We start from the raw sequence: 22,951 nt of genomic DNA, 5'->3' as shown, positions 1-22,951 counted from the left end.
CTATTCCCTTGTTTTCCACATTAAAACCACAAAACCTTAATACTTTGTATTGCTTAATAAAAGCTTGGAATTTTTTTTTCTTTTAGATAATAAAAATATAGAACAATTACAATTTGATATATCAATCACTAAATAATGTACTATTTTCTGTAAAACAGTAAATTTGCATTACAAATATCACACTGGTGAATTAGGCAGTACAGAAATGTAAAATATTTTAATTATCAACCAATCCTGTAAATGTATAGTTTAAAGCTCCATCTTTTGATACTTCTTTCACTCCCGTCCTTGCACGCTACACCGCTACAACAAAGATGACGGGGAGAAGACGCTGCCGAGGAAGAGCCACGTAAATACAAACCCCGTTTCCATATGAGTTGGGAAATTGTGTTAGATGTAAATTTAAACGGAATACAGTGATTTGCAAATCCTTTTCAACCCATATTCAGTTGAATATGCTACAAAGACAACATATTTGATGTTCAAACTGGAATTCTTTCCCATTCTTGCTTGATGTACAGCCCACGTTTTTCAACAGTCCAGGGGTCTCCGTTGTGGTATTTTAGGCTTCATAATGCGCCACACATTTTCAATAGGAGACAGGTCTGGACTACAGGCAGGCCAGTCTAGTACCTGCACTCTGTCTATGAAGCCACGTTGATGTAACACATGGCTTGGCATTGTCTTGCTGAAATAAGCAGGGGCGTTCATGGTAACATTGCTTGGATGGCAACATATGTTGCTCCAAAACCTGTATGTATCTTTCAGCATTAATGGCGCCTTCACAGATGTGTAAGTTACCCATGTCTTGGGCACTAATACACCCCCATACCATCACAGATGCTGGCTTTTCAACTTTGTGCCTATAACAATCCGGATGGTTCTTTTCCTCTTTGGTCCGGAGGACACGACGTCCACAGTTTCCAAAAACAATTTGAAATGTGGACTCGTCGGACCACATAACACTTTTCCACTTTGTATCAGTCCATCTTAGATGAGCTCAGGCTCAGCGAAGCCGACGGCATTTCTGGGTGTTGTTGATAAACGGTTTTCGCCTTGCATAGGAGAGTTTTAACTTGCACTTACAGATGTAGTGACCAACTTTAGTTACTGACAGTGGGTTTCTGAAGTGTTCCTGAGCCCATGTGGTGATATCCTTTACATACTGATGTCGCTTGTTGATGCAGTACAGCCTGAGGGATCGAAGGTCATGGGCTTAGCTGCTTACGTGCAGTGATTTCTCCAGATTCTCTGAACCCTTTGATGATATTACAGACCGTAGATGGTGAAATCCCTAGATTCCTTGCAATAGCTGGTTGAGAAAGGTTTTTCTTAAACTGTTCAACAATTTGCTCACGCATTTGTTGACAAAGTGGTGACCCTCGCCCCATCCTTGTTTGTGAATGACTGAGCATTTCATGGAATCTACTTTTATACCCAATCATGACACCCACCTGTTCCCAATTTGCCTGTTCAATTGTGGGATGTTCCAAATAAGTGTTTGATTAGCATTCCTCAACTTTATCAGTATTTATTGCCACCTTTCCCAACTTCTTTGTCACGTGTTGCTGGCATCAAATTCTAAAGTTAATGATTATTTACAAAAAAAAAAAAAAAGTTTATCAGTTTGAACATCAAATATGTTGTCTTTGTAGCATATTCAACTGAATATGGGTTGAAAATGATTTGCAAATCATTGTATTCCATTTATATTTACATCTAACACAATTTCCCACTTCATATAGAAACGGGGTTTGTAAGACCGACCACAAAACGGCGCATCCTGAAGCGATTGTCAAAAAGCGACTTCAAGATGATCTGTAAAACATCATGTATGCAACATTTCGACCAAGGAACCACCATTACATGTTATGTAGACCACAAAAAAGTGTTTTTAATTTAGAAAAAAATCCCAATAGGACCCCTTTAATGCGCCTTATTATCCGGTGTGCCTTTTGCATGAAAATAGACCTGAATAGACCCACTCATCGGCAGTGCGCCTTATAACCCGGTGTTGTCCTATGGTCCACAAAATACCGTCATGTCTCTCATGATTGTGAACTACAGGCAAAATCCCAATAAAAGTGCAGTTCCCCTTTAAGTTTGGATGTAAAAAAGGTATCTCCTTTGAGGAGCTCAGCAAGAACACGACCGTCTCGAACATGGGTAATACGTGTGAAAGTGAATAAACATGGATACATTTTGAAACCCCTGCTCTTCCATTTGTCAAGTGCTCATTCTCTTATTAGAAGGGTTTGGTACTCACTGAAACTCCTTCAAAGGAGCTGGTGTTGAGAGCTCTGTAGATTTCAGCGGTGATATCTCGGTTGTTGTAATTGAAATCTTCCAGACGGTGACCTTTGGCCTTCAGAGGTCCCACAGTCTTGTTGAGAGCGAGAGCGAGAGCCCACACAGCGTCGTAGGCTAGAGGGGCTTCTTGAAAACCTCCTGTGTCTTCTGCGTTTTTACCCCCGAGTTTTGACATCAGCTGGTCCAGAAAGTCCTGGGAGGTCTATGAAGAAAGACCAAAAGTGATTTAGTTTATTCATTTATGATATACAGTATGTAATGGCTTGTTTGCTTCTTTTAGACGAGGGGTTCTTAACCTTTTTGAACTAGAGACCCAAATTCTCCACTACAGAGGGGCCCTGAGCCCACTCAAATATTAACAATAAATTAGATATCTTACTTTTGATTTAATCGTATTCAATAATTATATCTAATCAACTTACAGTTTAACAGAAAAAACCTTGTCACATGATATGAAAATGTGTTAATATAAAAAATAAATACTACAAAAGAAGGGACTCAATAAAACTGATGAAAAATACATTTACATACAATAACAGAGTGCTAAAATAAATACATTCTAAGTCAATAAAACAAACAATACAAATATAGGTTTTCTAAATAAACTGTCAATGAAAGTTAAGTGCAAATGAAAATACAGCTTCACCACTTTAGTCATAATTTTTGCACTAAAGAAACTTTTCTATGACTTTAGCTCCAGACTTCTTTGGTTTGTTTGTGATTATCATTACTGCCACAAGTGGTAAAAAAGTGTATTAAAACTGGGTACCGCTGCGGCCCATATGGACTGTCACTACCCGACCGGTTCCAGAAGAACTGATCTGTCCACGCATGCGCAGAGACAATCTCACTTCCTTTAGAGAAATATTTTATGACGGAGCTTTGGCGACGGCATGTGCTGTGATATTTGAATGTTTTATCAATGGATTATTATTTGATAAAAATGATAGTTTACCAAGTAGTAAAAGGGAACAGGAATATAAAAATGAAAAAGGGATGGATTTTTTAAAATCAGGGAGTGTTATCGCCACAATGACAACCACTTTCACTCTTCTGTCATTGCAATGATGGAGGCACGGGGGAGCGACTGACTCCTTTTGCATTCTTTTTTAAATGTTGATTCCTTTAACTGTTGCGCTTAACTTAAATATTTTAAAGTGCCAGTATTGCGAAATGATGTATTTAGATAAAGTAGTTGTCAGGAACTGTTGGTGACGAACCCCAAGATGCAGAGATGGCAGGCTTGATGCAGGAAAACATGACTTTAATGTAAAAAATGCAGGGGGACCAGGAGACACGGAACAGGCAACAGGATTCAAGGAAAACTGGAGACAGCAAACAGTCTACAGCAAACAATCCTCCAGCACTGACTGGAGGGTGAGGGAGGTATAAATAAGTAGCCTGATTGGCAATTGCCACCAGGTGTGTCAGGCTGCCAATCAGGGACAGGTGAGGGAAACGAGCGCTCAAGGAGACTGGCGGGAACTGGAAACAAAATAAGAGCGCTGACAGGAAATAAAACACAAACACAGAGAAAAACCCAAACATAACCAAATTGTCAGTGACAAGCCTGACAGTGGTAATACAGATCAATTGCTGAGCAGATCGTTTAGGTTTCTGTATGGTTTCAAAATAAATACTGTATTATTAAACACTTGTTTTGTATGTAATCGTTTATGAGATTGTTCTTGAAATAAATATTACCCCCCCAAAAAAAGAAAACCATGGTAACAATGATGACGTGCACAAACACACCTACTTTAAAACAAGTTGACTGGAAGTGACCTAGTCTTTGTGCATGCGTGAACCGATCGGAACATCCGGAACCGAGCGGGTAGTGTCACGGACCACGGCTGAACAGATATTTTTGTCGGCCATCTCGGCGGTGCTCGCAGCCCAACAGTTAAGAAACACTGATTTTGTTCCCAGGTGTCGAACTCTCAAGACAATATCAAAATCAACATACCTTCGTACACATGGAGAGTTTTTATAAATAAGGTGAGCTTGTCAACTATGGCATCATCTACAGTTAACATTTACAACTGCACCTTCACAACTCTACTTTCAGTTAACAATCAATGGATTGGGCCAAAAGTGGTATGAATAGGATGTTTTGCTCTAACCATTCTTACTAAGGGTGCCAGATTAGCACCAAAAGTAGCAACAATTTAAAGGCCTACTGAAATGATTTTTTTTTATTTAAACAGGGACAGCAGATCCATTCTATGTGTCATACGTGATCATTTCGCGATATTGCCATATTTTTGCTGAAAGGATTTAGTAGAGAACAACGATGATGAAGGTCGCAACTTTTGGTCGCTGATAAAAAAAAAGCCTTGCCTATACCGGAAGTAGCGTGACGTCACCGGAGGAAGGACTCCTCACATTTTCCCATTGTTTACAATGCAGCGAGAGCGATTCGGACCGAGAAAGTGACGATTACCCCATTAATTTGAGCGAGGATGAAAGATTCGTGGATGAGGAAAGTGAGAGTGAAGGACTACAGTGCAGTGCAGGACGTATCTTTTTTCGCTCTGACCGTAACTTAGGTACAAGGGTTCATTGGATTCCATACATTCTCCTTTTTCTATTGTGGATCACGGATTTGTATTTTAAACCACCTCTTTAGCTACTGAGCTAACGTGATAGCATCGGGCTCAAATGCAGATAGAAACAAAATAAATAAATCCCTGACTGGAAAGATAGACAGAAGATCAACAATACTATTAAACCATGGACATGTAACTACACGGTTAATAATTTCCAGCTTGGCGAAGCTTAACAATGCTGTTGCTAACGACGCCATTGTAGCTAACTTAGCAACGGGACCTCACGGAGCTATGATAAAAACATTAGCGCTCCACCTACGCCAGCCAGCCCTCATCTGCTCATCAACACCCGTGCTCACCTGCGTTCCAGCGATCATCGGAAGGACGAAGGACTTCACCCGATCATCCGTGCAGTTGGCGGCTAGCGTCGGCTAGCGCGTCTGCTATCCAAGTCAAAGTCCTCCTGGTTGTGTTGCTACAGCCAGCCGCTAATACACCGATCCCACCCACAACTTTCTTCTTTGCAGTCTTCATTGTTCATTAAACAAATTGCAAAAGATTTACCAACACAGATGTCCAGAATACTGTGGAATTTTGAGATGAAAACAGAGATTTTTTGTATTGGATTCAATGGTGTACCAATACTTCCGTTTCAACGATTGACGTCACGCGCATACGTCATCATACATAGACGTTTTCAACCGGAAGTTTAGCGGGAAATTTAAAATTGCACTTTATAAGTTAACCCGGCCGTATTGGCATGTGTTGCAATGTTAAGATTTCATCATTGATATATAAACTATCAGACTGCGTGGTCGGTAGTAGTGGATTTCAGTAGGCCTTTAACTTTAATTTAAAAAAACGACCCCACTGTAACTATTAAACCCTGCCTGTACAAAATAACACATTAAAGATGCATGATAACGAAACACATGGGCTTGCTCTCGGTTTGATGTACAATATGTGCAAACGAATAAATGTGTGGTTCCAATCCCTTGTGCACGGCCTGGAGGATATGCTATTGACTATTCAAAAAACTACTTCTGCCTGTGTTCTACCGCTAGACAGCTTCTCTCTAAACGATAAATATTGTCATGTTTTAATCTTGTGACACCTCATCACACCCCTAGTCCAAAGTTATCATTATTAACTACAACAAAGAGCATCCTGGGAAACGACAACTCTTCTGAATTACGTGTAAGACTCAGAGAAATTGACCTTGTCTACTGACAAACTGAATAAAGTGTGTTTATAAAATATTGTAACTTTTTTTCTGGTTCAATCCCCACCTGCTACCATCCTAGTCACGTCCGTTGTGTCCTTGAGCAAGACACTTCACCATTGCTCCTGATGGGTCCTGGTTAGCGCCGTGCATGGCAGCTCCCGCCATCAGTATGTGAATGTGTGTGTGTGAATGGGTGAATGTGGAAATAGTGTCAAAGCGCTTTGAGTTCTTTAAAAAGGTAGAAAAGCGCTATACAAGTACAACCCATTTACCATTTATTAAAACGATGAACCGTTCCAAATCTACAGACATCTCTCTTAAAGCGTGCATACTAGGGCTGTGAATCTTTGGGTGTCCCACGATTCGATTCAATATCGATTCTTGGGGTCACGATTCGATTCAAAATCGATTTTTTTTTCAATTCAACACGATTCTCGATTCAAAAACGATTTTTTTCCCGATTCAAAACGATTCTCTATTCATTCAATACATAGGATTTCAGCAGGATCTACCCCAGTCTTCTGACATGCAAGCAGAGTAGTAGATTTTTGTAAAAAGCTTTTATAATTGTAAAGGACAATGTTTTAACAACGGATTGCAATATTGTAAATTTGTTTTTAACTATTAAATGAACCAAAAATATGACGTATTTTATCTTTGTAAAAATATTGGACACAGTGTGTTGTCAAGCTTATGAGATGCGATGCAATTGTAAGCCACTGTGACACTATTGTTCATTTTTTTTTAATTTTTTATAAATGTCTAATGATAATGTCAATGAGGGATTTTTAATCACTGCTATGTTGAAATTGTAACTAATATTGATACTGTTGTAGACAATATTCGTTTTTGTTTCACTACTTTTGGTTTGTTCTGTGTCGTGTTTGTGTCTCCTCTCAATTGCTCTGTTTATTGCAGTTCTGAGTGTTGCTGGGTCGGGTTTGGTTTTGGAATTTGATTGCATTGTTATGGTATTGCTGTGTATTGTTTTGTTGGATTGATTAATTTAAAAAAATTAAAATTAAAAAATAATAAATAAAGAAATACAAAAAAAAAATCGATTTTTAAAAAATAAGAATCGATTCTGAATCGCACAATGTGAGAATCGCGATTCGAATTCGAATCGATTTTTTCCCACACCCCTAGTGCATACACGCAGCAACTTGCCGTTTCCAACCTTCCTTTTCCTTGTCTTCCTCACGCACATTTAATCACCAGTCAGGACACATTTACGGACTCTGAGACTGTCGAATAATAGAACTCTTCCAGCAGAAACGAATGAACATGAACACAGATTTATTTTCAAAATGCAAGTGTGCCTGGGTTTGATGCTGCGCTCGGGATCTTTCTGTGTGGAGTTTGCATGTTCTCCCCGTGAATTCGTGGGTTCCCTCCGGGTATGCTGGCTTCCTCCCACCTCCAAAAACATGCACCTGGGGATAGGTTGATTGGCGGCACTAAATTGGTGTGTGAATATTGTCTGTCTATCTGTGTTGGCCCTGTGAGGAGGTGGCGACTTGTCCAGGGTGTACCCCGTCTTTTGCCCGAATGCAGCTGAGATAGGCTCCAGCACCCCCCGCAACCCCAAAAAGGGACAAGCGGTAGAAAATGGATGGATAGATGGATGCAATTTTTTTGTTTGTTTAAAAAAACTATCTATGTAAAACACATCGATCAGCTGTCCTGCGTATTTTGTCCAAGCCAGAAAAAGCAATCACAGATGACTGGCACATCTTTGTTCATCAATATAGCGATACAATAGATGCGGGGTGCCCAAACTTTTACCACTGAGGGCCGCAGACTGACAAATCAAGGGATCTGGGGGACATTTTGGTAGTTTTCCCCTTCAAAACCAGTACAATATATAAATGTTTTTCAAAGAATTACAAACGTATAAGATGCAATTTTTGTAGAAATGTTGTGTAAATGCTGAAGAGCTAAAGCGAATATGACATGCTACCAGTTAGCATGCTGCCCAGATAGCGTTAGGTAAGAAAAAAAAAAAGTAAAATGAGCTAAAACAAAACAAAACAGTACCATGCTAAAATGTTAACAGTAGCTTGCTAACAGTTAGCATTAATGAAATTACACAATTAGCTAAAATAAATCTAGCATACCAACGTTGGCAAGCTGAGGTGTATACGAGTAAAAATAGTCAAACACATCCACCGTGCTTATATAGAGGCAGCAAATGGCCCTCGGGTTGCACTTTGGACACTCCTCCAATAGTTATACAATGATTTCTATATTATCACTAGAATCAGCGCATATGTACACAAAGTACAGGAAAGATCAGGCATGTTTTTTTAATTGCCCGTGCATGTCTTAAGACAAATTAACTAATACAAAACCCAAAAACAGTGAAGTTGTGTAAATAGTAAATAAAAACAGAATACAATGATTTGCAAATCCTTTTAAATTTATACTCAATTGAATAGACTGCAAAGACAAGATACTTAATGTTCAAACTGGTAAACTTTGTTATTTTTGGAAAATGTTAGCTCATCTGGAATTTGATGCCTGCAACATGTTTCAAAAAAGCTGGCACAAGTGGCAAAGAAGACTGAGAAAGTTGAGAAATGCTCATCAAACACTTATTTGGAACATCCCACAGGTGAACAGGCTAATTGGGAACAGGTGGGTGCCATGATTGGGTATAAAAACAGCTTCCATGAAATGCTCAGTCATTCACAAACAAGGATGGGGCGACAGTCACCACTTTGTGAACAAATGCGTGAGCAAATTGTCCAACAGTTTAAAAACAATATTTCTCAACCAGCTACAGCAATGGGTTTAGGGATTTCACCATCTAAGGTCTGTAATATCATCAAAAGGTTCAGAGAATCTGGAGAAATCACTGCACGTAAGTGGCAATGCCCGTGACCTTCGATCCCTCAGGCGGTACTGCATCCAAAAACAGACATCAGTGTGTAAAGGATATCACCACATGGACTCAGGAACACTTCAGAAAACCACTGTCAGTAACTAGAGTTGGTCGCTACATCTGTAAGTGCAAGTTAAAACTCTACTATGCAAAGCCAAAGCCATTTATCAACAACACCCAGAAACGCAGCCGGCTTCGCTGGGCACGAACTTATCTAAGATGGACTGATGCAAAGTGGAAAAGTGTTTTGTGGTCTGACGAGTCATTTCAAATTGTTTTTGGAAACTGTGAACGTTGTGTCCTCCAGATCAAAGAGGAAAAGAACCATCAGGACTGTTTGAGGTGCAAAGTTCAAAAGCCAGCATCTGCGATGGTATGGGAGTGTATTAGTGCCATAGGTATGGGTAACTTACACATCTGTGAAGTCACCATAATGCTGAAATGTACATACAGGTTTTGGAGCAACATATGTTGCCATCCAGGGGCGGCGTGGCGAAGTTGGTAGAGTGGCCATGCCAGCAATCGGAGGGTTGCTGGTTACTGGGGTTCAATCCCCACCTCTACCATCCTAGTCACGTCCGTTGTGTCCTTGGGCAAGACACTTCACCTTTGCTCCTGATGGCTGCTGGTTAGCGCCTTGCAGGGCAGCTCCCGCCATCAGTGTGTGAATGTGTGTGTGAATGGGTGAATGTGGAAATACTGTCAAAGCGCTTTGAGTACCTTGAAGGTAGAAAAGCGCTACAGGTATAACTCATTTATCATTTATCCATGCAATGTCTTTTTCATGGACGCCCCTGCTTATTTCAGCAAGACAATGCCAAGCCACATTCTGCATGTTACAACAGCGTGGCTTCGTACTAAAAGAGTGCGGGTACTAGACTGTCTCCCATTGAAAATGTGTGGCGCATTATGAAGCGTAAAATACGACAACTTAAGCTGTACTTTAAACAAGAATGGGAAATAATTCCACCTCAAAAGCTTCAAAAATTGGTCTCCTCAGTTTGCAAAAAAAAGTTTCTCAATTAGAACATTAAATATCTTGTCTTTCCAGTGTATTCAATTGAATATAAGTTGAAAAGGATTTGCAAATCATTGTATTCCGTTTTTATTTACGATTTACACAACCTGCCAACTTAACTGGTTTTGGGTTTTGTAAATGTGAATCCTGATCTGCCCGTGATCTATGAGTTTGGCCCCCTGTACGATTGCTTTAGACACCCGTGAGGGTGTGTTCACACCTCCAACTAGGAAAGCACTCTGCCAAGCCTTACCACCTAATAGAAAAAAAAATCCTGAATCCAGGCAGTGAACCAAATCACCCTTAAAATGTAATCACTTGTTCCTTATCCCATTTCGGACATTTCCTGAAAGATTAATCAGCATTTGCCCGTATCGTTTTAAGCGATCTATAGTGGAATAAAAGAAGCTAAATGCAAGAAATGGATAGAACCCTCTTGTCAGTCATTCACTGTCTGTGTCTCTGTGGGTGGAGGTTTCAAGCAGGAAATAATCCGGATCAGCCCCCAAATCTAATCAACTGTTCCTTATCACATTTTTTAAAATTCTATAACTTCTTGAGCTATTTATAGCAAAGTCTATGGGTGTCAAACTTGTTTTTTTGGGGGGTCACATTACAATTATGTCTGCCTTCAGAGGGCCGATTGTAACAGTGAATAAAAACCAATAATATCCATGGTAACAATTTTGTGTTTGATTATTATATGTTTTTACTACCTGATTGATGCACAATTTGCTTCAAAATTGTAAGTCATAGAGAGAAACAGATATTAAATTCTTAACCAATTGACCAACATTTGCATGGAATATCTTGTTGCATTATCAGATAAAGTTTAGATGATATGCCATTAATGTACATGCTGTATAGTTTTTCTGTCAAAATTTAAGAACAAAAACATTTAGCTACAAAGCACGTATTGACGCGCCTGATGATGTGGCGGGTCAGATCTGGAGTTTGACATCACAGTAATAATGAAAAGAAAAAGAGTAAAACCTCTTGTCAGTCATTCATTCTCTTTGTCTCTGCGGGGCCTAGCATAGACTCACAAAGAAGTTGAGGCTTAAAACGTAAACATAAAGTAACATAGTTGAAATGATAACTTACAGTTGCAGTATTTAATGTTGCTAGCTAATAGACAAACAAACCTAGGGCGGTCACATAATAGTACCTCCTGGTGAAGGTAATAAAACAAACTTGTGGAGTTGATGGTATTGGCCAGATATGGAACCTACGTCAACTTTGAAAAAGGCTGGTGTACATACTGTATGTGCTAAAACATTCCTACAGACACAGGTGCATGATAATGTATGTGTGCATGTATTGTCAAAAGACGGTTTGGCGGCGTATTTGGACCCCAGAGCACAGACTAAGGCAAAAGTAAAAAATATAAACATACAAACCCCGTTTCCATATGAGTTGGGAAATTGTGTTAGATGTAAATATAAATGGAATACAATGATTTGCAAATCATTTTCAACCCATATTCAGTTGAATATGCTACAAAGACAACATATTTGATGTTCAAACTGATAAACATTTTTTTTTTGCAAATCATTAACTTTAGAATTTGATGCAAGCAACACGTGGGAAGTTGGGAAAGGTGGCAATAAATACTGATAAAGTTGAGGAATGCTCATCAAACACTTATTTGGAACATCCCACAGGTGTGCAGGCTAATTGGGAACAGGTGGGTGCCATGATTGGGTATAAAAACAGCTTCCCAAAAAATGCTCAGTCTTTCACAAGAAAGGATGGGGCGAGGTACACCCCTTTGTCCACAACTGCGTGAGCAAATAGTCAAACAGTGTATATGAAGCGTTAGGGCTGCATGGGATTCTGGGTATTTGTTCTGTTGTGTTTATGTTGTGTTACGGTGCAAATGAAGATCCTGGCAAGATTAAGCCATCAGGACCACATCATCTGCAAAAACCAGACACCTAATCCTGGAGCCACCCAACCGGATCCCCTCAATGCCCTGACTGTGCCTAGAAATTCTGTGAAAACTGGTGAAAGGTCAAAAGGTAAGAAAAAAACTCACTTAACAAGTCAAGCTAAAAAATCGACACAGGCTAAGGAAGCAGAGCAGGCATGGCAGAGGAGCAATCCGATGACCGGAGTAGTAATACTTTGTTGATGCACCTGTGGCAACAATTACAGCCTCAAGTCTTTTGAATGCCATGCCCCAAGCTTGGCACACCTATCCTTGGGCAGTTTTGCCCATTCCTCTTTCCAATACCTCAACAATGAATTTATTTCATTTTGAAGTAAGGCTGTAACATAACAAAATGTGGAACAAGTGAAGCGTTGTGAATACTTAACGGATGCACTGTACCTTCACAAGACACACAAATTGAATGTGATCGAAACAAAACCTCAAACTATGTCGCTTAAAAAAATTGCATGCGGGAAACGAACAACTACGATTGCATATTCTACAAATATAAATGTAAAAATAATGTAAAGGTTTTTGGGATATGAGTAGTGTCATGGTTGACAGAGCAGACATTCATTCACAATCATCCTCTGATAACTTGTCCAGGGTTTCATCCTCTGATAACTTGTCCAGGGTTTTGGAATACTCTTCCCCCAAGTCAGCTGAGGTAAGCTCCAGTCCACCCTTAAGATACAGTTTTGAAAAGAAATGGACGGGAAGTACTTCTCAAAAGAATATGTCCATGGAAATGTCATAACATATCCCTTTCCCCTTTTCATATTATTGTTCATACTCAGTACACTATGATTTTCTGCAGCAGCCTACACCTCAATGACTCACTCAGTGTAACTACAGACTTCCTCCTACCATTTCATATCACCACATATTTTCTAACCGGCATTTGTTAGTCAAATTAAATGTAAAAACCCCAAAACCAGTGAAGTTGGCACGTTGTGTAAATAAAAACAGAATACAATGATTTGCAAATCCTTTTTCAACCTATATTCAATTGAATAGACTGCAAAGACAAGATACTTAACGTTGGTACTGGAAAACGTTGTTATTTTTTGCAAATATTAGCCCATTTGGAATTTGATGCCTGCAACATGTTTAAAAAAAGCTGGCACAAGTGGAAAAAAGACTGAGAAAGTTGAGGAATGCTCATCAAACACTTATTTGGAACATTCGACAGGTGAACAGGCTAATTAGGAACAGGTGGGTGCCATGATTGGGTGTAAAAGCAGCTTCATAGTAAAAGAGTGTGGGTACTAGACTGGCCTGCCTGTAGTCCAGACCTGTCTCCCATTAAAAATGTGTGGCACATTATGAAGCGTAAAATACAACAACGTAGTAGACTGTTGAACAACTTAAGCTGTACATGAAGCAAGAATGGGAAAGAATTCCACCTGAAAAGCTTCAAAAATTGGTCTCCTCAGTTCCCAAACGTTTCCTGAGTGTTGTTAAAAGGAAAGGCCATGTAACACAGTGGTAAAAATGCCCCTGTGCCAACTTTTTTGCAATGTGTTGCTGCCATCAAATTCTAAGTTAATGATCCATCCATTCATCCATTTTCTACCGCTTGTCCCTTTCGGGGTTGCAGGGGGTTCTGGAGCCTATCTCAGCTGCATTTGAGCGGAAGGCGGGGTACACCCTGGACAAGTCACCATCTCATCGGAGGGCCAACACAGATAGACAGACAACATTCACACACATTCACAATACGTTTCTCAGTTCGAAAATTAAATATCTTGTCTTTGCAGAGTATTCAATTAAATATAAGTTGAAAAGGATTTGCAAATCATTGTATTCTGTTTTTATTTATAATTTACACAACATGCCAACTTCACTGGTTTTGGGTTTTGTAAAAAAAAATTATTCCATATAAGTCACAAGACATTGCGTTAACCATTGGTGTTTTTGGTCATGCAAATTATTTGCCAAATGCTAAGATTTGATTTTATATTTTTTAGAAATATCCTTAGTTTTTAAAGCTATTTACTTATTTTTAGTCATTGAATTTACATTATAACCTTAATTTTAGCGTGAATAATTATATTGATGTCTATTCTAGTTAAAAAAAAAAGTTAAAATTGAGAAAATAACTATTCAAATAAGATATTTTAGTTTACCCCACGTAGAAAATTGCGCTTAAAGATTATGCAACATCCCGAAGATGCTTAATTTAAGATTTGCAAGTTGAATAATGCATGTTTTCAGAATAAATTACGTATTTTTACCCTTAAAATCCTGCTAAATTCTACACATACAAATTTTAATTTAGAATGTCTTATCAAGTAAAATTAACTAGCTGCATGGACAGATAATTTCACTAGTCTTTAGTATCTGTTTCCTAAAATCTAGTATTTGTGTCTTGTAATTTGTCATCTTTTTTTGCAGCGTGTTAAAGTAAATGTTAGCCGTCCATCTTGTTGTTGTCTTTGACCTGAGGATTACTGCATGCTTCTCCTATTTGCAATCAACCTAAATTATGGGGTCATATGTTGTGCCATGTAATTCCATTAATCATCACCAGTTAGAGGTGTTAATGTGCCAGCCTTGCTCTGCAGTGTGACTGTATTTATAATTATAATTGTAATAATATGTTTGGTGGAATATTTATTAACAGTATAACATTAATTATACATGATGAATATGTTTTTAAAAATGATGCATATAATTTCATTCTGATTTAGTGTTCTAATTACGGTCATTAGTATTTTCCCACTCATCTGCAGCTCAGCACCAAAATGTGATGCTTGAACAAAACGGTTGTCTTAATTGTTATGATGGTCGTCGCATCAAAAGAAGAAAACAGTATGTTGTCTGCTATCATTTCTAAGGGCGAAACGTTCCACAAAATACCCGGTTTTGGATCTCGTCCTAGTTTGCGGTTATGTTTAGTGTACATTGTTGTTCTTGTTTAATGCCCCAAATTAAAATCAACATACATTGAAGCCCAGGCTTTATCAGCACTTAAACAAAAATGTCCGTTAATTGAATGCAAAAATCGTTACATTTATGAAACAAAACATCGTTGGACAATTTTAACCAGTTTGTTATGTCAGAGCATTATAATTTACATGTAACATAAATGCTTATATATGTATGATGCTTTTATTTTGTTACAGCAGTTAGACCGAATGTTGTGCACTGCACAAGCTAGAAAGGTGCTGCTGTTCTTAAAGGGGTCCACATTTAAAACACTCCCTTGTGGTCTACATAATATGCAATGGTGATTCTTTGGTCAAAATGTTGCATAGATTATGTTTCACGGAGCGTTTTTAAGATGCCAGGAAGCACCATATTTTCTGGACTATAAACCGCTACTTTTTCCCCAAGATTTGAACCCTGCGGCTTTTCTAAATGTGCGGCTAATCTATGGATTTTTCTACACTAACGGCTAAATTATGGGATGGATTAAGCAAATAAATCAAACAATGTACGAAAATTATCCACTTAAGAAACTGTTCATAGTCAAAGGACAAGCAAGAAAAATCCTGAGAAGCATCTTATTAAAAAAGGAGAAAATCTTATTAACCTCATAAAGGATGAATAAAGACATCAATGACTTTTCTGTTTTGTTTGATCAGCCGTTTTACTGTTATGTTACATGCACCGTTTGGAGACAATTCAGGTATGTAAATATATATTTACAAAATCGTTCAATGTAAATATCTCATTTCACAATGTTCGGTATCTTCGGCCTATGAGTTGAGTTTGAGTTGATTTTGAGTTTATTTCGAACATTCAAGCATACAACATGATACATCACAATTTCCAGTTTCTCTTTTCAACATGTTCGAAAAGGAGTAGGAAGAAGCAGAGCTTATTTAATCCTACCCAGTTGCTAAAACTTTTGTTCACTTCCTGTCCTCAATTTATTCACAATATACTCCATAAGTAATCACAATAAAAATAAATAAATAAATAATAATTGGTGAAGTAAGTTATATTTCATATAATGAGATGAGTAAGATTATTTTGAGAATGAATGAATGGATGGATGAAATAAATTCAGAATGTTTATCATGGTTCTTCTTCTTTGTACTTTGTAAACACTTTAAGTTTGAAGAGTTTCTTGAAGTGGATCTTATTAATACATTGTTTGATTGCTTTGCTTAAATCCATTCCATAATTTAATTCCACATACAGATATACTGAAGGTCTTAAGTGTTGTACTTGCATACAAATGTTTTAAATTACATTTTTCTCCAAGATTATATTCCTCCTCTTTTGTTGAGAAGAATTGTTGTATATTCTTTGGTAGCAGATTATAGTTTGCTTTGTGTATAATTTTAGCTGTTTGCAAATTCACTATGTCGTGGAATTTCAGTAGCTTTGATTAAATAAATAAAGGATTTGTATGTTTTTCTATATCCACCATTATGTATTATTCTAACTGATCTTTTTTGTAACACCGTTAATGAATGAAGTGTACTTTTGTAATTATTTCCCCATATTTCTACACAATAACTCAGATATGGTAACACTAGCGAGTAGTAGAGAATATGAAGTGATTTTTGGTCTAGAACATGTTTTGCTTTATTCATTATTGACGTGTTTCTTGTTACTTTATGTTGTATATTTTTTACGTGAGATTTCCATTTTAATTTATCATCAATTATTATGCCTAGAAATTTGGTTTCATTTACTCTTTCAATTTATATTCCGTCTATTTGTATTTGTGTTTGACTTTCTCTTCTACTGTTACCAAATAGCATTATTTTAGTTTTACTGAGATTCAACGATAGTCTGTTTTTGTCAAACCATCTTTTTAATTTGTTCATTTCTTCTCATATTATTTGTTTTATCTTCTGTGTGTTCTCTCCTGAATGCCAAATGTCAAATGCTTTAGTTAGATCCATAAACAGTGCTGCCGCACATTTTTTACTATCTATTGCATTGGTAATTTCTTCTGTAATTTCAATTAAAGCCATTGAAGTTGAAACATTAGCTCTGTATCCATATTGGTTCTCTTCGAGTATTCTATTTTTGTTTGTGAAACTCTCTAATCTGTTATTGAACAGTTTTTCAATGATTTTAGAAAATTGTGGAAGTTCTGTTGTGTAGGACTAGATGTTACAATCCCCTAATGCATACTTGAGACACCTATGCGACTTTGTGGGATGGTCAAGTGAGTGAAGGCATCCTCTTGGTTATCAAGTGGGCGCCCCCCTTCGTCAGTGTTTCGCTGATAGGCCCACGACACCTCCAGAGGGTTCAGCAGTGAGTCCCAGCGTCCCAGGATCACTCCCTAGATGCCATCACTCACTTGAAAGCCCAGGTGGAGTCCGTTCGCTTGACCCACAGCCACTGACTCCCCTTTTCAGCTGCTTTTGAGAGGTCTTTCACTGCCTGCCGGTGGGCCTTCCCTCGCACTCCCATTTCCCTGAGGAGCCTGGATGTTGAGGTGGCCACGAACCCTCTGCAGCCTACTTCCACTGGGCGTACCCTCGCTTTCCAGCCTTGTTGTTGCGCATCGGCTGCAAGCTCAGTGTACCTCAACTTCTTGCACTCGTAGGCCTCCTCCATTGCACTCTCCCAGGGCACCGTGAGCTCTATGATGTACACGAGCCTGAGCGAAGCTGACCACAGAACAAGATCTGGCCGCAGGTTGGTGGACGCAATCTCAACTGGGAAGCAGAGTCTCTGGCCCAGGTCTGCCAGCAGTTTCCAGTCCCGTGCCCCGCCTAGCTGCCCAGTGTCTAGTCTTGTGGGGGTGAGGTTGGCTTGACCCTCGCCCTCCCGGACAAATGTTGTTGCTTGCCAACGGGATGACGAGGGAGGAAGGGCATTGACCCTTGTCCGTCGACTTTCCAGCACTGCTGCAAGACACTTTAGCACCTGGTTGTGCCACCAGGTGTAACGGCCTTGGGTGAGGCTGGTCTTGCAGCCCACCAGGATGTGCTTCAGTGTTGCTGGACTCGGACACAGAGGGCATGTGGGGTCTTCACCATACCACTGGCTGAGGTTTTTTGGAGAAGGCAGGACATCGTAGGCAGCCCTGATGGTAAAGCTCGCCCTGAATGCCTCAATCTCCCACAGCTCTTTCCAGGAGATCTTCCTCTTCTCTACTCCTTCCCATGTCATCCACTGCCCTTGTTTTGCCTGCGCCACAGCTTGTGCGCACCTTCTTGCTTCCTCTTCCCGACGTATCTCCTGGACCACCAGCTTGCGTCTCTGAGATGGAGTGGCCTTGCTCCAGGCTGGTGTACTGGCCCCAAGGCCAAAAACCACTCCTCCCCTGCTGTACTCGGCCCACAATGTCTCTGTGCCTGAGTGCTGCTTTAGCCTGCTCAGTTGCAGCCAGTGGGGTCAACTTCCTCCCAGTAGCCAGGATGGGGGAAGCTTGGGCTACAAATGGATCACCCGAATCCAGTAGCATCATCTCCAGTCTGACTTTGCCACACTTGAACTCCTCTGAGAGAGTGGAAATGGGCAGTTCTAACATTCCTTTGCCGCAGAGTCCAATACTGCTGAGGTACCTGGGAAGGCCAAGCCACTTCCTTGCATATGAGCTAACCAGTCTCTCCAGCTTTTCCACCTTAGAGAGCGGGATCTCATAGCGGTTAGTGGCCACAATAGGCGTGGAAGTAGTCCATACTGCATGCACCAGAGCTTCAGCTTGCCAGGAAGCAGGGTTCTGTCGATGTTCTCCAGACCGCTGGCTACCTCCTTCCTGAGCTGATCTACCTGCTCTTTGTCTTTGAGGGAGGCATCATACCAATGACCCAGGGACTTCACAGGCTTCTCGGAGATTGTTGGAATAGGTTCCTCACCAATGTGAAAGCGGTGGTGTGACAGTTTCCCCTTGTCAATAGAGATGCTTCTGGACTTGCTTGGCTTGATCTTCATGCGAGCCAGCTCGACGTTCTCTTGGAGCTTTCTTAGAAGCCGTACAGTGCAAGCCTTGGTTGTGGTGAGTGTTGTGAGGTCATCCATGTAGGCTCTGACAGGCGGCAGCCTCAGGCCAGGTCTTATTAGCTGTCCCCCAACCACCCATCGCGATGCCCGGATGATCACCTCCATGGCCATGGTGAAGGCCAGCGGGGAGATGGTGCAGCCGGCCATGATTCCCACTTCCAGGTGTTGCCATGCTGTGGTGTACTCGGCAGTTGTCACGCATAGCTGGACATCCTGGAAGTAGGCCTTGACAAGGGTTGTGAGAGCTGCTGGGACCCTGAAGTAGTCGAAGGCTGTCCACAGGAGGTTGTGAGGGACTGAGCCAAAGGCATTGGCGAGATCCAGGGAAACCACATAAAGGTCTGTTCTCTCCTTTTTGGCGACCTGGATCTGATGCCAGATGACACTAGCATGTTCCATGCAACCGGGGAAGCCTGAGATGCCTGCTTTCTGGATTGATGTATCAATCAGGTTGTTTCTTTGCAGGTATCCTGCCAGCCTATGAGCAACCACGCTGAAGAATATTTTCCCTCGACATTTAGAAGGCTGATCTGGCGGAATTGGCCGATTTCTGATGAGTCCTTTTCCTTGGGGATAAGGATTCCCCTGGCTCTTCGCCAGGAAGTTGGTATCTCCTTCTTTTGCCACACGACTCTCATCAGCTTCCAGAGGAAGCGCAGGACATCTGGTGCGTTTGTGCTGTCTGTTAGGCCCCACTTCTTCATGGACGCTTTGAAGCAACCAACCCCTGTGCGAAGGCGGTTCAGGAGGGTCCATTGCCGGCGAGGTAGATCTTCTCCCTCCACGCCACCTCCAGGATCCTGGATGTAATGGTGTAGGCGTGTCTGTCCTGCTAACTCCACTCCTGCTTCCATTCCGCTGCCAGCCAGGCTTTGGTTGTCAGATCCTCCGGGATGGAAATAAGCATCTCTTGTGCGGCCTGATTGTATGGGTGGCGGGACTTGAGTCTGCTTGGAGGTGTTGCCATGGTGGTGGTTTCATGGAGGAGGTGCCAGCTGTGTTCCTGGGCTTTCCTTGCCAGGGCGAGGGTAGCAGCCTCTCGCCGTAGGCCGGCTGGCGCTATCCCTGCTAGGACTGGCAGGTAGAACACGGGGGTGGGTTTCAGGCAGCCACTTATGATCCGGAGGGCATTGTTGATGGCCGTATCGACCTTCTTGGCATGTGGGCTTCTACACCAGGTTGGGGCACAGTACTCAGCTGCAGACCACAATGAAAAAGACTGAAAAAATTTCCGGGGGTCTGGGGGACGAAGGCCCCCAGCCAGGTCCAGGGCGGTGCCCTGGTGGGGGGACAAGGGGGGCAACGCCCCCAGAAACTCCTGGTTTTTCACCAATTTAACATGCTAAAATTAACAAAGACAGCACCATTTGAAGAAAATATTTTAGTGTTTAAAGACATGAAAACATTAATAGAACATACATAACCCAATTATAATAATGAATAACTGTATATGGTTCAGTCCCAACAGTATTTAGTCACTAATATTTACATCTTGTGTTCATTTCACATCCACAGCACTGATCAGTGTTATTATCTACAGTTTATTTACAGTATTACCACATTACTTCAGTTCACTTCACACATTAGCTTTCTCGGAGAGCCCTAACATGAGCCTTCCTTGCAAATTTCTGAGCAGCCTGCATTTTCCTTTTGGTCTCTGCTTTTGTAGCTTCTTTTTTGGATTTTTGGATAAATATAACAAAATACCAAACGTAAACATTTCATTCTTTTCGCCAAAATAGGATATACATTTATGAAAATAATTAAACATGTTTAGTATTGTTTACTCATATTTCAAAATACGAAATAATAATAATGTGAGGACACTGACATATTGCATGAAACAAGTGTGAAAATATTTACCTTCAAGATTGTTACACCACTGACAATAGTTTCAAGAAACTACATAAGAACTTAATATTACAAAATAGTATTATTTGCAAATTTATTTCAAATAAATTGTTAACTGGATTCAATAATGCAACTCTTTGAATTTCTGTAATTTCATAATACATTTTCACGTGGCTTTTTATTTTTATAAAAACCCATTTATATTTCGCAAAGCAATAATTGATTAATATTTAAAACAAACATGCGTATTTCGCAAGCAAATATTTTTTTAGCTTACCTCATTATTAACAACCCTGTCTGCAACTGAAGTGGGTTGTGGGTGGATCTTTCCTCTCCATGTCACTTTCGGTTGACATCCAAAAGTACCAGCTAGTGAAAAGTTGGTTTTCCTTGCTTCAAGTTGTTTCATATGTTTTTGGCGTTTCGCATGTACTTCCAAAGCCTTGAAACCTCGTGATCCATAGTCAATATTATCATGACACCAAACACACAAAACCTTTCCGGGACGATCGATTTTCAGAATAAAATCACCGAACAAAGTCGTAACTTCCTTCTTCCCAACAGTATCAGTGATTTCCCTTTCCATCCAGTCCCATCGAAACTTATTTTTGACATGTTTATCAATTTCTTTTACTCGTAAAGCGTCCTTTCTCTCGACAACCGACATCCTTTACATATGGAAAATGGCGGTATGATGACGTTATTAACGTCATCATTCATAACAGATGTCCTGATTGGTCACAAGGAACATATCGACCAATTAACTACGGCGTAATATAAACTACGTCTCGAACGTTGATTTAGGGTCGGAAAAAAAAACGGAAAAACGGAAGATAATTTTTTCTTTTCCCCGAGTTTAAAAAAGACGGAATTCCGACTTCAGACGGAAAAATCACATGCCTAAAAAATGGAAAAAAAAAAGTATTTGAAAATTTAGTAGGTGTGGCTCATTTACTGGTGCGGTTTATAGTCTGGAAAATACGGTATGTGAAGTTACCCGTGTGTAGGAGAGATGCGTTTAATGTTTAGAAAATAGCTTTTGTAAATGTTACCATGTCACTTGGTCCCGGAGGCAGCTTCAACACTGAAAATGTCACAGTGTGGGCTTCTTTAAAAAAACAAAAACAAAAAAAAACTAGAAAATGTCAACCTCTCTACTAGCTTCTTTTTCCTCTTGGCTCCATTCTGTTACGATTCAATTTTTTATCTTGAACCGATAAGTTGATTCCGACCCCGCAGGATTCTCGCTGAAAGAAGGGATTCCACTAAAAATGTCAGCGTCTACTCCAGAAGTTGCATTCTCTTATGTATTTTTTGCAGTGTAATATTGTTCAGAAACTATAGCAGTGCAGTGTTGGTAAATGAGAGATCATCATCACACAGCCACGAGGAAGTGAGGATGTGGTTGCAATGCAGTTGACATGCACGTTTGAGCCCTGCTCAGGAACAATTTTGATTCCCAAAAATTACAACGATTGGCCAACATGTGCGGAGAAGTGCTGGGGAGTGGACAAAGTTAATAGGGCCGTGCATAATTTGAAGGGCAGGTGCCCCTCGCTTGAAAATGAGCTTTAGAAAACCGATCGCTGCACGCTTTCAAAACGTTGGGGTGGTGTGGATAGTAGGGGGTCCTGGAGGGAAGATGTTGGTGCACAAGTGTCTGAGAAAGTACAGTTGTACTTCTGGGTATGAGTTTAATTGTTGCTGTGACATAGCTCGTACTTTAAAGTTAAAGTTAAAGTACCAATGATTGTCACACACACACTAGGTGTGGTGAGATTATCCTCTGCATTTGACCCATCACCCTCACCCCCTGGGAGGTGAGGGGAGCAGTGAGCAGTAATTTTTGGTGATTTAACCCCCAATTCCAACCCTTGATGCTGAGTGCCAAGCAGGGAGGTAATGTGTCCCATTTTTATGGTCTTTGGTATGACTCGGCCGGGGTTTGAACCACTAACCACTAGGCCACTTGTATTACGAAACAGTGTTGCTCATTGAAATGAATTAAAATCTTTTTATTTCCCCCCCAAAATATCATGGTTTTAGCATGAGACATGCCTTTAAAAAGAAAAACAAACTTTTAGATAAGAAATATTGTATTAAAAACAGTACAATACATTGTACTACAAGCTGCTACAGTAGCAATTACCTTGAACATTACTTCAACAGTATCTCTTTCAAACTGCTTAACCATCAATCACACCATGAGCAGCTTCTTCATACTTTTATGGATAAATGTCCGTAGATTAAATCGTAT

The 22,951-nt window shown here is 40.2% G+C and overlaps 1 protein-coding gene across 2 annotated transcripts in view; it reads right to left on the bottom strand.

Annotated features, from left to right (window-relative positions):
• Nucleotides 1–22,951, bottom strand: part of LOC133656006 (gamma-aminobutyric acid type B receptor subunit 1-like) — a 507,931-nt gene that overhangs the window by 175,159 nt on the left and 309,821 nt on the right. For both annotated transcript variants that reach the window (XM_062056726.1, XM_062056725.1), the window contains one exon: nt 2,267–2,512. In XM_062056726.1, the coding sequence (XP_061912710.1) occupies nt 2,267–2,512 (246 nt within the window). The remainder of the gene's footprint in view (nt 1–2,266; nt 2,513–22,951) is intronic.

This window comes from Entelurus aequoreus, linkage group LG08 (assembly GCF_033978785.1).
Source record: "Entelurus aequoreus isolate RoL-2023_Sb linkage group LG08, RoL_Eaeq_v1.1, whole genome shotgun sequence".
NCBI lineage: Eukaryota > Metazoa > Chordata > Actinopteri > Syngnathiformes > Syngnathidae > Entelurus > Entelurus aequoreus.
This window is presented reverse-complemented; position numbering and strand designations above follow the sequence as displayed.